The sequence below is a fragment of the Falco peregrinus genome, chromosome 6, assembly GCF_023634155.1.
Source record: "Falco peregrinus isolate bFalPer1 chromosome 6, bFalPer1.pri, whole genome shotgun sequence".
Taxonomy (NCBI): domain Eukaryota; kingdom Metazoa; phylum Chordata; class Aves; order Falconiformes; family Falconidae; genus Falco; species Falco peregrinus.
This window is the reverse complement of record NC_073726.1, coordinates 36479687-36495828: the sequence shown is the minus strand read 5'-3', so window position 1 is coordinate 36495828 and position 16142 is coordinate 36479687. Positions and strand designations below refer to the sequence as shown.

At 41.9% G+C, this 16142-nt stretch overlaps 1 protein-coding gene across 1 annotated transcript; it reads left to right on the top strand.

Moving 5' to 3' along the window:
- Nucleotides 1-642: 642 nt before the first annotated feature.
- CCT2 (chaperonin containing TCP1 subunit 2) lies at nt 643-13638 on the top strand. Its single transcript, XM_055807301.1, has 16 exons — nt 643-841; nt 2026-2100; nt 2422-2487; nt 2586-2697; nt 3607-3683; nt 4699-4811; nt 5350-5552; nt 5745-5845; nt 5932-6059; nt 7815-7918; nt 9717-9836; nt 10419-10547; nt 10642-10745; nt 11730-11829; nt 12533-12674; nt 13319-13638. Exons 1-16 carry the CDS (start codon nt 839-841, stop codon nt 13347-13349), a joined length of 1608 nt encoding a protein of 535 aa, XP_055663276.1. The 5' UTR covers nt 643-838; the 3' UTR covers nt 13350-13638.
- Nucleotides 13639-16142: the final 2504 nt, after the last annotated feature.

Sequence of the window (16142 nt, the reverse complement as noted above, 5' to 3'; positions counted from 1 at the left end):
ATTGTGCTGGGGTATCTCCTGTTCACTGCTTTTAATTGGTGATGCGGATGATGTAATAGCTAATAGCTGGGACGGTCTGGCAAGCGTGCTGGAGGCCAGAACAGTAATTTCAAGGAATCATTTCGGTTGGAAAAGACCTTTATCATTGAGTCCAACCATTAACTCTGGACTGCCAAGTCCATCACTAAACCATGTAATTAAGCACTGCATCTATGCGTTTTTTAAACACCTCCAGGGATGGCGATTCCACCACGTCCCTGGGCAGCCCGTTCCAATGCCTGACAGCCCTTTCAGCGAAAACATTTTTCCTCGTGTCCAGTCTAAACCTCCCCTGGTGCAACTTGACGCAGTTTCCTCTTGTCCTGTCGCTAGTTATCTGGGAGAAGAGACCGACACTGCCTGCCTACAGCCTCCTGTCAGGGAGTTGTAGAGGGCCGGAAGATCCCCCTTATTTATAATGCTTTTGACTGGTTTGAGAACTGACCTCCAGGAATATGACACAATTAACCTGGGCCAACTCTAAGCTCCTTTGCCGAGGCAGAAATAACCCCGTATAGGAGCGCAGTGGAAAGCAAGTGCCCAGATGGCAGCTCCTCAGCGGAAGGCTGGCGCGCTGCCGTGCGCTCACACCCGCCCGCCGCCGCCGCCCGGGCCCCGCCATTGCGCAGGGCGCGCTGCGCGGGGGCCGCGCGGGGGGACGGGTACGGCTCCCGCGGTGCCGCGCGCCGCCGGAAGCGGCGGCTCCTCTGACGCCAGTTCCGGCCGGAGCTCGTGGTGGGCTGCGGAGCCGCGCGCTGGTTCTCTGGCGGCCGTCGGCGGGGGTCCCGGCACCGGCACCATGGTGAGCGGGCGGCAGCGCCGGCGGCGCTTTTACCCGGGGGAGGGCGCGGCGCGGCGGGGCGGGGCGGCGGCCGCGCTCCCCGCAGACACGCGTGCGAGGGCCTGGCGGCCGCGCCCCTCCCCCACGCTTTGTCCGGCGGCGGTGGCGTGGGGGCGGCCTCGCGCCCTGCCCCACGCGCGGGAGGGAAGGATGGGGGAGGGGGGAGGGGGGAGGGGGGAGGCGGCGGCGGCGAGTTGGGCCTGGAAGGTTCTAGATGGCGCGCGCGGAGGGCCCGTTAGGGCGCGGCCAGGCCGGGCCGTGCGGCAGCCGCTCAGCCTGCGGGCCCCGCGCCGCTCCCGGGGGCACGGCCACCCGCCCGCAGGGGGGCTGGGCTCGGCCCGGGCCGGGCGGGCCGCGGGGGGGGGCGGTTTCTGCTCCCCCCCGCTCCTCTCCTTGCCTCTCGGGGCGGGGGCCGCTCCCGGGCCGGGCGGGGAGGCCGCTGCGGGCGCTCTGCCGCGAGCTGCCCTCGCGCCGCCCGCGCTCTCCGCCGCAGCCTGTGGGATTGCTCTCGTCCGGGCGGAGGCGCGAAACTCCTGCCAAAAACGTGTGCCGAGCACGCAGCGGAGTAGTCGCGGCACTCCTGGAGAGGTTTGATACCTTTGTTCTGTTGGGATTTCATCCTGATTTGTTTAAGGCCTTGAGTTCCTTGGAGGTGTTAGTCATCAAAATCATATATTCATTACTGCTAAAATTAGTTTGCATGGGTATGCAGCAAATATTAGTGTTTTGCGCAAATATCAAAATACAAAAGCCCCGTTAACAAGGCTTTTTGGGCTTCTGCTGGTTCTACCTATCCTTGCATCCTTCGGATCTGATGGTTAGCCTGCAGAACAGCCCTGCAGACGTGGCCACGAGGTAAGGTTCGAACATCGTATCAGAGGACGCGATGCGCAGTCTCTAGGAGTAGATTGCAGTCAGTCTTGTAATCACATCACATAGTTATGAGATTGAGAGAGAGGATTTTAAGAAAAGAGTCAAGGTGAATTTATCTTGAATATACTTTGTATCAAAACCAAATGGGTTATAGAAATAAGTCATTTTAATACTAAAAACATTGTTTAGGTTGTTAGTGACAGGGATTTGTTTTAAAAAGGCAGAGTTTTATTAAAGCTAAAGGGATCTTCTTACATTAACTCTTATTTTAGGCATCCATTTCCCTTGCTCCTGTGAACATTTTCAAGGCAGGTGCAGATGAAGAAAAGGCGGAAACAGCTCGGTTGGTAAGTTTGACTCTTAAGAAACTGGCAATACTTGTGGTAATTACACTTTGTTTTTTCTGATGTTAAATGTGCTGTCAGTTTGTGGTGATGTGGAACTTAATCTGTCCCTTGTTCTTCTGTTACGTGTCTGTGAACAAAAGGAAGGAGGAGTGTTGTTTATATTAACATTTAGAGAAACTCCTCATAATTGTTCAAAATCTAAGTAACTGTACCTTGGCTCAGAAGATTGGTTCATTGGAAGACACTCCTTTTCGCTGTGAGACAGGCTTGTACTAAAGTAGAAAGAAATAATTCTCTAAAGTATGTTTGCTTTTATTTCAGTCATCCTTTGTTGGTGCCATTGCTATTGGTGACCTGGTCAAGAGCACTCTGGGGCCTAAAGGCATGGTAAGCCAGTTGCAAGTTCTCAGTAGGTACACCTGTTGATTTAGTTTTCATAGTTACAGTACATTTTCAAGCAGTATTCTACATCTTGCATCTTGTAGGACAAGATTCTTTTAAGTACTGGGAGGGATAGCACAGTAACAGTTACCAATGATGGTGCAACCATCCTGAAAGCTATTGGTGTTGACAACCCAGCTGCCAAGGTCTTGGTTGGTGAGTTTTTAACAGCTTGTCATTGCAGTACTGGCATTTCTTCATTTGTAGCTTTATTACGTAGTTTTTGTTTGTTGTTAGAAAAGTATTCTTCAAGTAATGTGAAAAATTGAAGGGAGGGGGAGTAGAAATCCTGAAGTAAGGAGGCGAAGGTGTTGCAAGAGTTGTGGATCTCTGCAAAAGCAAAATTGTGGTATATGCTGTTCTTGCAAAACTGTTCTGGTGTCTCCTTGTTTTCCCTCAACCCTGGCTTGTCCCCAGCAGTCAGAAAGGACAAAAGAGAGCTCTTTTGTCCTCTTTTTTTCAGTGGGAAAATTCAGAACAGAAACCTACTGGGGTACAGAGATTATCTCAGGTTTTCCATGATTTACATCTCTTTTTATTACTTTGTCAACATTGTGCTCTGGACAGAATTTACCTTTGTGGTCAACTGTCTTAAGTGCACCAGTGGTCCCGTTATGGTGGTGAGCAGTACCCTGAACAATTTGGTGTCAAGTTTCTTAATGAGTTTGTGTTTGCTTGGTCCTTGTTTATCAACAGTTCATGAGGCATACTTGGTTATTGTATTCACTGATCCTGTATGTATACCTTAGAGGTTCTATCAGGCACTGCTTCCTTTTGATGACCATCTTTAGGCATGGGGACAGAGGAGAGTAGCCATTGACTATTGCCAGGCTGGAACTGGTGTCTACATTGTAAATAAAGAGCAGGGATTTGAAGGATGCTGAATTTGATCTGAATCTTGGGGTTTTTCTGCGACTTAGAGAATGACCTCTTTAAATTACTGAAGACTAAGATTCTTTCTTCTTCTCCAAACTAATGTGAGATAAAAATAATTGTATGTGAAACTGGTACCAGTGAGCATGGTATTTTGAATCAAAACATTAATACGGTGTGTTTCTCCTTTAGATATGTCAAAGGTTCAAGATGATGAAGTTGGTGATGGAACTACATCTGTCACAGTGTTGGCAGCGGAATTACTGAGGGTGATGTATTACAGTTTTTCTTTTTGGCAGTGTACTCAGGTGATATCGGTAGAAGGTGTGTGATTTGATGTTTATGAGTAGGACTCCCAAAGTATAGGGTACCTTGCTCCGTTGCTGTTGAAATTGATAGGGAAACCCCTTGTGTGTTGCGTCATCAATATAGAGATATATACATGTATTTTTTTTAGACTGTATTCCTTATATTACTATTTATAAGTTCAGAAATATTTTAATTTGGTACATTTATAGAAAAAATATTTCATTGTGCAAGTGAAAGAAGTATCACTCACAGATCACTCTCTGGATGTTGCACTGGGCAGCATGCAGCAGTGCTTAGTTGTGATGTTCAGTTCTTTGAAATAGTTTTCCGTAACCTTTATGAGGAAAAAAAAAAAAGGCACATTAAATTCTGTTCTTGAGTGCAAGAGACCTGATTTCATCCTGTTCCTTTAAACTTGGCATGGTTTTTATGTTTATGTAAGAGTTTACGCTGCCAAGCTCTAAATCTGAATTTACTATGAAAGACTTCAGAAGCGAGGAATTCTTAGATTTGCTGGCGCAGCTCTGCTAATCATCTCGGATCTAGGAACTGTGATCAAGAGCATCTGAGAAATGATTCATCAGTTCACTTAAGTTCCTTGCAGAAAGGGTGTTTGAAGACGTTTATTTTTTCCAACTACACTTCATGTTGTAGCTATAAGTGAACAAGAAACTGATCTCAAACATGAAGTGAAAGATTGCTGTTTTCAAGTATGTGTCTGGTTGCTATTCATATTGGAATTAAGATTTTTTTTTTCTCATTAATCAGAATTTCTTGATGATATTCCAAGAGCAGATCATACATGCTTAGATTGGAAAAAAAATGTGCCAGCAGGGTGACTTTAATTTCACTGTTATAGCTCTCTGGCTTTTACTGCTATTCAGAACTTTCTGATTACTTGGGAGTGTGTTTCTTAGTTAGTGTAAATGCACCTTGAGGGGGGAAGAAACCTAATTATTAATTTCATTTAAATAGGAGGCAGAATTACTGATTGCAAAGAAGATTCATCCTCAGACTATCATTGCAGGCTGGAGGGCAGCCACAAAAGCTTCAAGAGAGGCACTTCTGAAAGCAGCCGTTGATCATGGGTTAGTATTGTATATTTGCTGTAACTCGTTATAAACCAGTCAAGATTAAAACATCAGTGGGAATTATATACCACTGGGAAATTCTTTGCTCTCTGTTAAGTAGTGTAAAAGCTGAACTTAAGAATTTTAACGGTTAAGAAAAAAGTCTACTTTGTTTTTTAGGTGAACTACAGAAGCTTTATTAAATTACTTATGATGTGGAGAAAAAAAATGCGAGCAATCATTTGCTCCCTAGAGCAAACATCTGAGCTGATATTTCAGACTTAATACTCTTGATTTTAGATGTGACTGTTTTCTTTACCTGACACTTTGAAAGCACAGACTTTCTAAAGCTGAATGCAAAGGTCCTAATTGAAACTGGATTTCAAATAGAAGGTTGTATTCTGGGACACTGAGGGATTCTGTGCAGCATTTGTGAAGTAGAACACGTTACACATAGATACAGGCTAGAAGAAGCAGGGAGGAGCTCACAGTGGCAGGTTAATGATAAGTTAAGGCTTTCAGACTTCCCACTTTAACTGTGTTGACTTTATTTTAGTGATGATGAAGTGAAGTTCCGTGAAGACTTGATGAACATTGCGGGAACAACTCTTTCATCAAAATTACTTACTCATCATAAAGATCACTTTGTCAAGCTAGCTGTAGAAGCTGTTCTTCGGTTAAAAGGTTCTGGTAATTTGGAAGCTATCCACGTTATTAAGAAACTTGGTGGAAGTTTGGCTGATTCCTACTTAGATGAAGGTAAGTCTTTGTGTGTTGGCTGTAAGTGCACTTGAGAAATGAAGCTGTTATTTGTACAGACACGTATAACTTTTGTTCTAGGAAACATTGCTATGTTATTGAATTGAATTATAAGTATAAGGGGGGCTTGTAATAATTTAAATGAATTGTTCTTTTAATTTGAAGCCTTACAAGACTTTTCTGTTACTACAGGCTTTTTACTTGACAAGAAGATTGGTGTAAATCAGCCAAAAAGAATTGAAAATGCAAAGATTCTTATTGCAAATACTGGTATGGATACAGACAAGATTAAGGTATGTGACAGAACTGCTGTTGTGAAATTATGCTTTTGTAAATGGCGTTAATTTTTAGACTGAATGCTTTGTTTTCTTTGATTTAGATTTTTGGCTCTCGTGTTAGGGTGGACTCTACAGCAAAAGTAGCAGAAATAGAACAGGCAGAAAAAGAAAAAATGAAGGAGAAGGTAGAGCGTATTCTTAAGCATGGAATAAACTGCTTTATTAACAGGTATGTATTTTCTTGGAAAAAGGAGAGAGTTACAAAGTAGCAAGATGCTAATGTTGTCTGAGTAGTATGAGTATGAAGAGCATTATTTATGCCTGTACCTGTAAAATTAGGTGAACTTAACTAATGCTTAATTGATTCACCTCCATGAAGCTGATGTTACTTTCTGTGCTTTTCCTTGTGCACCGTGGGCCCCCTCTTTGCTTTGTTTTAAAGAGGAAGAACTGATGTTACTTAAACAGGGACCCATGTTTAAGTCCAGTTGAAACAATGTCACTGTGCTGTTATACTATCAGATTTACTTAGTTATGAGTACCAGCAGCGTTGTCCGTATCCATATGCCCCCTTTTGTGGGAAATTGATGCTGAAAGAATCTGTGTTGCTGAATGCGTTTAGTTCAGACTGAACCAGCTATGCTTTTTCCTGCATTAAAATGCTGGTGCTGGAGTACTTCTCCAAATTCAGGAGTGTTTGAGAGACCTCTGTGCTCCCTGTCATGAGCCTTTTCTTTTATATGCATCTTTGAAATTATGATATACAACCATTTTCATTTAAGAGTTGTCAACAATCTAAGTTACTTAGTTCTGTTAGCAGTGTGCTTCTCTTAAACTGTTGCAGTGAAAAAAACCCAGATTTTTTTAATGATGAAAAATGCTTCTGCCTTTCAGTAATTCTCATTTGAGTGAAACTGCCAAATATATGAGCAACTTGACACCTGTTGGTGTGGTGCATCATGTAGTCTGCTAGAAAGTTGACTAGCTAGTTCCACACCAAAGGATAGGAGTTGTAAGAGTAGTACTGTTTGCCACAGTAGCAAAGATGTACTCTTTCAGGACATAGCGTGTGTTATAACTTGCCTTCAAAATTTGTGTTAAGTATCTGTATGAACCACTGACAGACTGATGAATCGCATAATCCCTCCATCTATGTTATGTTTCACATACATTGCATTCTAGTGTAGGCAAAATGAATGCTTCTTCCTGTGGACATGGGACAGATATAGAGTCCTAGAGTTAGGAGCCCTGTTGGCAATTCGATAGAAGAATTCTTTGAAGTATGCAAAAACAATCCTTAACTCCATCGCTGCTAAGCTCAGGTAGCAGTTAGTCAGTGTAGCCAGGCTCGTGATATTCCAGTTAGACTGACTCTTGACTTTCAGATTTCTTCCCTGATAAAATTGACTTGCTTAGAGGCATACTGTAGATCCGCTTCACATCTGATACTGTGAACATTAGCCAGTTAAATGCCGCTGATGAGCTGCTTGACAAAGGTCAAGGGCGTATGTATCCAGAATGGGAAGAATCTTCTCTGTGCCAATTGTCTCTCTGAAGATAGGTTAGAAGCATCTTTTTTGATGGAAATGGCATCTCCCAGCTCCTGCTGAGTCTCTGCAACACTCAATCCCTTAATTTGGAAGGGAAAAATATTTTGACATAGTACTTCTGAATGGTCATTGACCATTCAGCTTTGGAAGACTACTTCGTTCTAGAGAGGGTGGGATACATATTACGCTGTGATCTGCTATTTGTATACGTTACCTTTTTTTTAAGCTTTGTATGTTTTCCTGTCACCGTGTTTGTTTCTGTGTGGTGCAACATCCTGTGTGTGGCAGGTGCCTCGCATACTGACGGCTTTTGTAGTTTTCAGAAATCTGTCGTGTGTCCACGCTGCTGAGAATTGGCTGTCCTTCGTTACTCTGGTATTTGGAAAGGTTTGTTCCATGTGTAATGGGAAGGTGTGTCTGTGTTTTAACTGTAGACAGTTGATCTACAACTATCCTGAACAGCTTTTTGGAGCTGCTGGTGTCATGGCTATTGAACATGCAGACTTTGCTGGTGTAGAGCGTCTGGCTCTTGTTACAGGTAAGTACAGTACCTTGTATGAAACTTGGAGGGTCACGTTATTTGTTTGATCTTTAGTAAATGTTAATGCTTGATCACCTAGTTTGTACTTTCTACTATTAAGCAGATCTGTGAATGTGAAAAGTACTCCAAATAAACTTTGTTTTACAGAACTTAAATACAATTGTATGTGGAGAACCCTACAAAGTTGTCCATAAATAACTTTGAAATTAACTTTGTTTATTTATCAGCTGCTATGAAAACTGTCAGTATTTTTTCAGAAGTGGGTAGCTCAGTTTCTATCTTTAGTATGTTATACTCCACATTTAAACTCTCTGAATCCTCCCTGCATAATGATTAACACATTTTTTTTTTCCTTTAGCAACTGAAAATGCTAAGTGTGGAATATAATTTAACCAGTTAGGTGCCAGCTAGTAATTTTCTCTCATATTTTAAAAATATTTTCAGTTAAGTCCCTGCTTGATAAACTTTTGAAATGTTTGTTTTCTAGAGAAAAAAATTAAACTTAGCGGTTGAAAGAATGAAGATGATGAATGAATCTGCAAGTAAATTAATACCACCTTGTTATAAATGGCAGTTGTTTGTAGTAATAGATTAGACTAAACAGTCATTCTTTTTTAAAAATGTGGGCCTGAGTCATCGGCTTGAGGTGGACCTCAAACAACATGAAGAACCTGGGTATTTTTAGTAGTGGCCAGTGTAGATGTGACTCTAGTAATTAATGAAAATGAAACATTTGGAAGACCGCAGATGATTCTCATTGCTGAAGTTAGAGATATTTAACTGGAACATCATAAAAATTTGATTGTGAAAGCGATCAGGAGAATGGAGAATTTCCTTTGCAGAGAGAAAGGAAAAGGTGCTGCTTGTTTAGCTTAGCCAAACTGAAACAGCAATTGTGTATAACTGTAGGCACACTGACACAAGCAAATGCTTGATTGAGACGAGCACTGCTTATGTTCTGGAGCAAAATAAAAGCAAATTTTGTAGGCAGAGCAAGTGGACCATATTAGACCACACTGGATCAAATAGTGCAGTTGAAAAAAAACAGACAAGCTTTTAGTAAGCACAAACTCTACAACAAATCTTGTCTTTCCTTGTACTGCTACAACTATAGCACTGCTGCATGCTAATGTGGAATAGTTAAGCATATGCTGGGAGTGAATGTATGTAAATGGTTTTCTAATGGGAAGAGCAGGGTACTAGAACAATATTCTGTTCAGAGACATTTTGATCTGTCTAACAGCTATTTTTTTGTTTGCTATGGAGGTTTAGAAGTAGCCCACAGTATTGCTGCTATGAAATAGCACAAGACTCTTGATTCAGGAGAATGGTGGCCGGTGGTTCTCAGCCATCATCAGGCAGGCAAAGTTAATCCTGGCACAAGCTCAAGTTTAAAAACATGACAAACTTCATTTAGTATTTTATAACTACTTGAGTAGTAAATACTACTAAATCTTTAAACGATTGGCATTTTAATATAGGCAGAGATCAACATTAATCTCTTATCCAGACAGAACTCAAAAGCATTACCGCTATTGTAGTTCTTGTGGTGTGAAACAATATTGGTGTTTTAAGGACTTGTCAACATCAGTGGAAGGTTTCTGGTTCTGGTGCCATATGCTGATGTTGGAAAAATTCAGCTTATCGTTATTGTTAATGTAAATCTATTTTTTGGCAATTATGATGATTATTTTTTTTCCCATCTTTTCCCCTCCCCCTCCCCTTGGTTAGACCTTGCCTGAATGGATGCTTTCATTGTGAGCAATTTGACTTTCACATGACCTTACATTTGTAGGTGGTGAAATTGTATCAACCTTTGATCACCCTGAGCTAGTAAAACTTGGAAGCTGCAAGCTTATTGAAGAAGTCATGATTGGAGAAGATAAACTTATTCATTTCTCTGGAGTGGCAATGGGTAAGTGTTTTGCCACTAACAGCACGTGTAACATTTGTGTTAACCCGCTGCTAATGCTGTTCAGTTACCAGGATGGCACGGGAATTTTGTAATGAATCATGTAACCATTTTTATTAAAGCCTTGCTCTTCAGTAAAAATCCTGCAAAGAGGTGTGCTCACGGTTGAAATTTTGTATATGTTAAATGAACATAGACATTTTTAAGGATAGGGACCAGAATTTCTGCTTTGGGAGATTAAATTGACAAGAAAAATAACAACATGTCATGCTTTAAGAACTTGAGAGCTTGGTCTAGTAAATGCCAGTACTCTTTTTAAGTTTCCAAGGGGTTGTTTTGAGATAGCATTAATTTTCTATTAAATTAAATAAGGTGTTGTGGAACAGTTCATTGATAAAAGCAATAGCATAGTGTACATCACTTCGCTCTACCTGTGAAATGTCATCGTGCTTTCTTTTTCCCTCAAAACTGATCTGTGTAAAACTTAACTGCAGTGATAGCAAAACCATTACAAATGCTTTGCAGTAGCCTCATTTTGTGTGTTTGGTTTGTGGTTTTTTACCCTTTTGCATTTGTGCTTTTTAGGTGAAGCTTGCACCATAGTTTTGCGTGGAGCAACACAGCAGATTTTAGATGAGGCGGAGAGGTCTTTGCATGATGCTCTCTGTGTTCTTGCCCAGACCGTGAAGGACACTAGAACTGTGTATGGTGGAGGTGAATATTGGATTCTTTGTATTTTGTACGTGATACATGTTCTGTATCAAACTTGAACAGTAATACAAAACATCTGTGTGTCTCCCATGAATAGGTTGTTCAGAGATGCTGATGGCTAATGCTGTTGCAGAACTTGCCATCAGAACACCTGGCAAAGAGTCTGTTGCAATGGAGTCCTTTGCTAAGGCTTTACGAATGGTAAGTTTGTTTAATCAGATTGCTGGATTAATAGACATAAAGTTTCACTAAGTTTATTAGCTCCTGCATCAGATAGCTGTTTCTTTGAAAGTTTTGGTTGTCTAAAAAGTGAAATTTAGCAACAGAGCTTAGGTGAACGAAGGGGGAAAAGTTACTTTTTCCTCTTTCAAAACAGCCATGCTTTTTTTTTCCTCTTAATTCTGCATGTTACAGAATTCTGAATGCTCAATTAGAAGAGGGCAAGCGTGTGGTTCTTGTTCCTTTTAGCTGCAGGGTTAAAAGTGCAGCAGAAATGGCACATAAAAATCTCAACTTATTCAGTGGAAACTGATTTAGAAATGAGCAGCCCTTCTGTTCTATTGATACTCTGGTGTTATTTAATTGTATTCATGCTGTAGTACTATCTTTTTACATTTATAGAATATTACTTTGTTAACAAATTGTCAGTTTGAGAAAAATTGCCCTCCTGTAATTTAAATGTGGGAAAAACTTTCTTAGAAAATGAAAGACTATGGGAAAACATTTCTCCCAAGAGAATTAAAGAGCATGGTAAGACTTGGCATTACCTCTTCAGTCAGAATGTGCAGTTTGCACTGCTGTCATTTAAACAGTGAACAGAATGATCTGGTGATTAATGCTTACCAGCAAGCTTAGGTTCTTAAAATGAAAAAATTTCTCCAATTGTAGTCTGAAATTAAGAAAGAGACATTTCTTTCTGCCTATGTAAAATGAACTGACAAATCTGCTAACACACTTCTGTCCTTTCAGCTACTCTCTTATAACAGGATCTTAAAATCCATAGAAAGGTAGTCTGATATTTTTTTTCTTTTTTCCCATCTTCTGATCACTGTAACAGAGCATACGCCATCTTCTTGAAACTCCCTTTTCTTGCAACTTAGTAAACTAGAAATATTGAAGCACGTTTCATGTTTATTTAGAGATCAGTTTGCGCGTTAATAAAAAACAATCTGTCTATCCCCTTAGATCCCAACAATAATAGCTGATAATGCTGGCTATGACAGTGCAGATTTGGTTGCTCAGCTCAGAGCTGCTCACAGCGAAGGGAAGACTACTTACGGACTTGGTAAGGGGCTTGATATTACTTCTGCTGTTGGATTGCTGTTTGGGAGTGCAGTAAGGCTTACTAAGCTTGGTCATATCTGTTTGTCACTGATATATTCAGCTGGAAGTGCTGAGTATGTTGATTCCTGTTTGCTTTGCACAGAATGTAGGCGTACAATGTTATATTCCTTTATCATTCTACCAGGCTTTTCACAATAGAGTGAAAAGCTCTGGGTTTGAAGGGGATGGTTTCCACCTTGAAAATCGTTTTCCTTACTTCCATTGAGTCTAGTTATATGAAACTTAAAAAGAAAGGTATTGGGTTTTTGTTTGTTTTGTTTTTAAATCAACACAGCCAAGCTTCCGTGTCATGTCCTGTCCATCGCCTTCCTGTGTCTGCCCCCTGGCACCCACCACCCCCCAACAAAAAAAAAAAGTTGTGGAGAAGAATTCTGAAGTTGATAGTACCTAGGGAAATAGTGCTGAGAGTCCTATTGGGACCTCTGCTCCTCTTCCTGGTGTGTAATGTTTTCATCATTAATTTTTTGTATGTAATTGCAACGTGTTAGGCTTAAATCAGGAGCTTGAAGTGAAAGACTTTAATACTTCCCTTACTATCATTATGGTGCATTTGAGCAGGTAAGTTACTGTGCTGTCAGCTTCTTGTAATTTCGTTAAAAAAAAACCCAAGTTAAAAAAACCTCTTCATGTGTCTCCTTTTCCAGATATGAAAGAGGGTATCATTGGAGACATGGCAGTCTTGGGAGTAACGGAAAGTTTTCAAGTCAAGAGACAAGTTTTGCTGAGCGCAGCTGAAGCAGCAGAAATGATTCTTCGTGTCGATGACATTATTAAAGCAGCACCGAGGTATGATCTGAGTATCTTACTTGGTCAGTTACAGTGGTATAGAGTAACCTTCTGTGGAAGAGTAATTGTGCAAAAAAAGTCTTGTTCTAAAAATACTTATTTGAAATGAAGACTGACATCTAACACTGATGTTAGGTGATTTTTTTTGCATTAGCAGTATGAACAGGCCTTCAGAGAAATTAGCGTGCCTGAACAATGTCTAGGTAATCCTGGGTCACCAGCTACTCATGTGCTATATATAGTACTAAAACAAAGCAGCTGATGAAAATGTAAGGGATCATGCTGCATTTTTTTCTTTTGGCAAGAACTGTAGTGAAATGCCCAGCTGCTTGTGAAGTAGAATCCGCAGCTAAAAGAAAAATACATTTGTTTAAAAGTTTGGAAAGAAGCACCGCTTCTAGGCAGGTTCTGCCATGTGTGCCCACTGCCAGGTATTTTGCACTGTTTTGTGAATCAAAAGTGTTTTTTTTACAATGGTCAGAGGTGATTTGTTAGTTTTGAGACGATACTGCCTTTTGTGCTGTGAGATAGAGCTAGCACTGAACACAAAATATCAACTAAAAATTACAAATAAGGGTGGATGGGGGAGCCTTGTGGTCATCAGCCTGAAGGGGGAATTTTCTGATTTTTCTTTCTCTCCCCAGAAAACGCGTACCAGACCATCGCCCATGTTAGTTTTTCTTCAGTACCTGAGGATGTGTGGACCAGATCTCGCCTAGTAATTTTTTGTAATGATCTAGTTTTTGTGAGGTTATGGAACAGAAGCTTGAGACAAGCAGATCTCCATCTATGGCATGAAAATTACCATCTTCGGTTGGTTTTAACTTATTTCAGTATGTGTTGTGGGGAAGAATTCACTTTAAAGTAAAATGGGAGTTTATACAACCCTATCCCTTCTGTTCCTATCCAGGTTCCACTTAAAATACACAAAAATAATAATAAAAATATATTCAAATTCATCAAAGTTGTATTTGTCTTTGGGTAGAACCAAGAAGGGCTGGTTCATTAGAAAAGCTGCAGTGCACATCCTCAGTCCTGGGTGCCCAGGCAGTCGGCGTGAATAATAATGTCTCACACCTTTGTGCCTTGCTGGTTCAGGTTGACCTGCTGCGTTTAGCATAAGCAGTTTATGCCAGTCCTGGCTGTAATAGGTTTTAAGTTGGGTTCCTAGAAATAGGCTCCGAAGTTAAATTCACCCTTTTCTAGTGATGCTGAAGTATTACTTGTGTCTTGATGACTAAAGGAAAAGAAAAAGCTGAAGAGGAACCTTAGTCAATGCCCAGAGCTACAACAAGGGATTTTACAGCTTTTAACACCACAGATTTTATGTAAATAGTTCTGCTGAGAAGAGTCGAGAGGAAAATGCTGCTCAGGGGAGAGATCAACATCCTGGACTAAACAGTCTGTGTGTTTAACTATAAAGGTGTGGACTTGGGCCGACTTCGCGCACTTCAATAATAGCGGGCAGTTAGTGGAAAATGTGCCAGGCTGTGTCACATTCCCTTTTTTTGCATCTGCCCCCCTTTATGCCTATTACAGCCTATCTTCATAGTCTCTTTCTTAATTGGACTAGTTTCTTTGTTTGGGTCATAAGGAAGGCTGTGGTGCCTGCAGCAGTCTTCATGCGCATTCTTGATGCCTGTAAGCAGAGACAATCTGAGGCACTGACTGCGTGGGAGCCCCAGGAGGGGTGCCACCGGGTGTTGTGACCCTTCTGGCTCTTGCAAGTATAACACAGCACCCTGGCAAACGTGAGGGTGAGCCTGCCAAAGTACAGGGTGTTTGATTTGAAATCAAGAAAAGTAGCCATGCAACCATTTATCTCCCTTGGGTTTCCTGAAATGAAGAAAATCTGCTTACAGAATGCGCTTCCCAACTCTCACAGCAGACTACCCCGTATTGTCACAGTTGGAGATCTGAAGAGAGCACCATGTTAAATACAGACTGTTGACAAGCAGGTAAAAGCACCTTCTTCCCCCCACCCCCCCTTAGATGAATTACCGGGTCAGTTCCACAGGAAATAAAACATTGAACTTGGATGTTAAGAGAGCCCAGACCTTTTGTCTTGCTGAATATTTTTTTTTTGTAGGAAGGAATAGTTTGTTGGAACAAGGTTAGATAAAGAATTTGGAAAGAGGTAATTCAGTTAATTCCAAAGAAGGATGGCTCAGCTCGGTAAGATGCTCGTATACTTTATTAAATTTGACTAGTAAGGACACTACATGGGTGCCAGCCAGATCCAAATTCATTTAACAAGACGGCAAGTGCTAGCAGAGTCTATTTTCCAGATAATTTTTCAAGCATGTGAATGACATCAAGCAGTCATGAACTGGCATTAAATCAAACCTTTTCTGGGAAGTCAACTGCTGCTTCTGCAGGCTGTGCTGGTGAGACAGTTCCGCTTGACCAGACTGTTCTGTGCCACCAAGGGCTCCCCACCCTGTTTAAAAAAGCTCTCTTTTAGCAAACTCAAATGATCCGTGCTATGGAATCAAAAGCTGAAAATGTCATTTTGAGCCAGATTTCTGTGTTACACAGTAACAGCAAAACTTCAAAAAAAAAAGTTCCGTGCATTTTGAAGGGGATCTGAGCTGGTCTGAGTTGCAAGCTGGAGGAGTACCTGGCTAAGTCAGCTGAGTAACGTTTGCCTTCAGCTTCAAATTCTGGGCATGCCTGTTAGGGGCAGGCTCCCAGCCCTGGGTTTTATTCATGCAAGTTTACCTTTGCAGCTTCTGTGGGTTTTCTGTTGTAGCCAGGCTTTGATTTTTCTTCTTTGCTACTGCATGAAAACGCGGCATGAACAGCTACCCTTACGGGCAGCGTTGCTGATAACGTAAAAACTGGCAGCGAAGCCTCTAGCTCTCCTCACAGTCATTTAAAATGCTGCTTGGAAATAACAAAACAAGAGTGGTTGAGAATTTTCCAGGAAGGCGGCAGCAATGGTAAGAGGAGAGCTCGCTGGTACCTACGTGCTGTTTCCTTAGGACACAGCCACACCTCTGCTACCGCTTCCCACGCAGCAGGGCAGGGAAGCCTTCAAGCTGTTGCTGCTGCTGTGTTTCAGACAAGTCATTTGAGACAAATGCTGTGGGTTACTTGGAAGCGGTGACTCAGCAGCGATCACCTTGAACGGTGGCTTCCAGCTGAGCTTGGACACCTCAGCCAGGTGGAAGGGGGAAGAGTGAGCCCATGGGCTTCCCGTGGGTGAAGAGCAGCAAGTCCACGCGTGCTCTGTACGATCCACCCATGGAAAACATCTACACTGTGTCTTAGATCTACTGTGAACTCTGGTCCCCACATGGCAAGAGGGGGAAAGGGTGGAAGTCTTTGCTCTAGAGAGAGTGCTGGGTGCAATGCGAAAGGGGGTGTCTGTACAAGGGAGTTCTGCTGTCACCTAGCTCCAAGCCGTGCACCTACTCCTGAAGACTAGGTGGGTGGCATGGTGCTTCCTGGACACCTGCGAGCAAG

What these genes read in the sequence shown, in the direction of transcription:
- CCT2 (XM_055807301.1), top strand. An exon ending in AAAGCAGCCGTTGATCATGG is followed by an intron (nt 4,812 to 5,349) that starts GTTAGTATTGTA and finishes ACTTTATTTTAG; the next exon opens with TGATGATGAAGTGAAGTTCC. An exon ending in ATTATTAAAGCAGCACCGAG is followed by an intron (nt 12,675 to 13,318) that starts GTATGATCTGAG and finishes TTCTCTCCCCAG; the next exon opens with AAAACGCGTACCAGACCATC.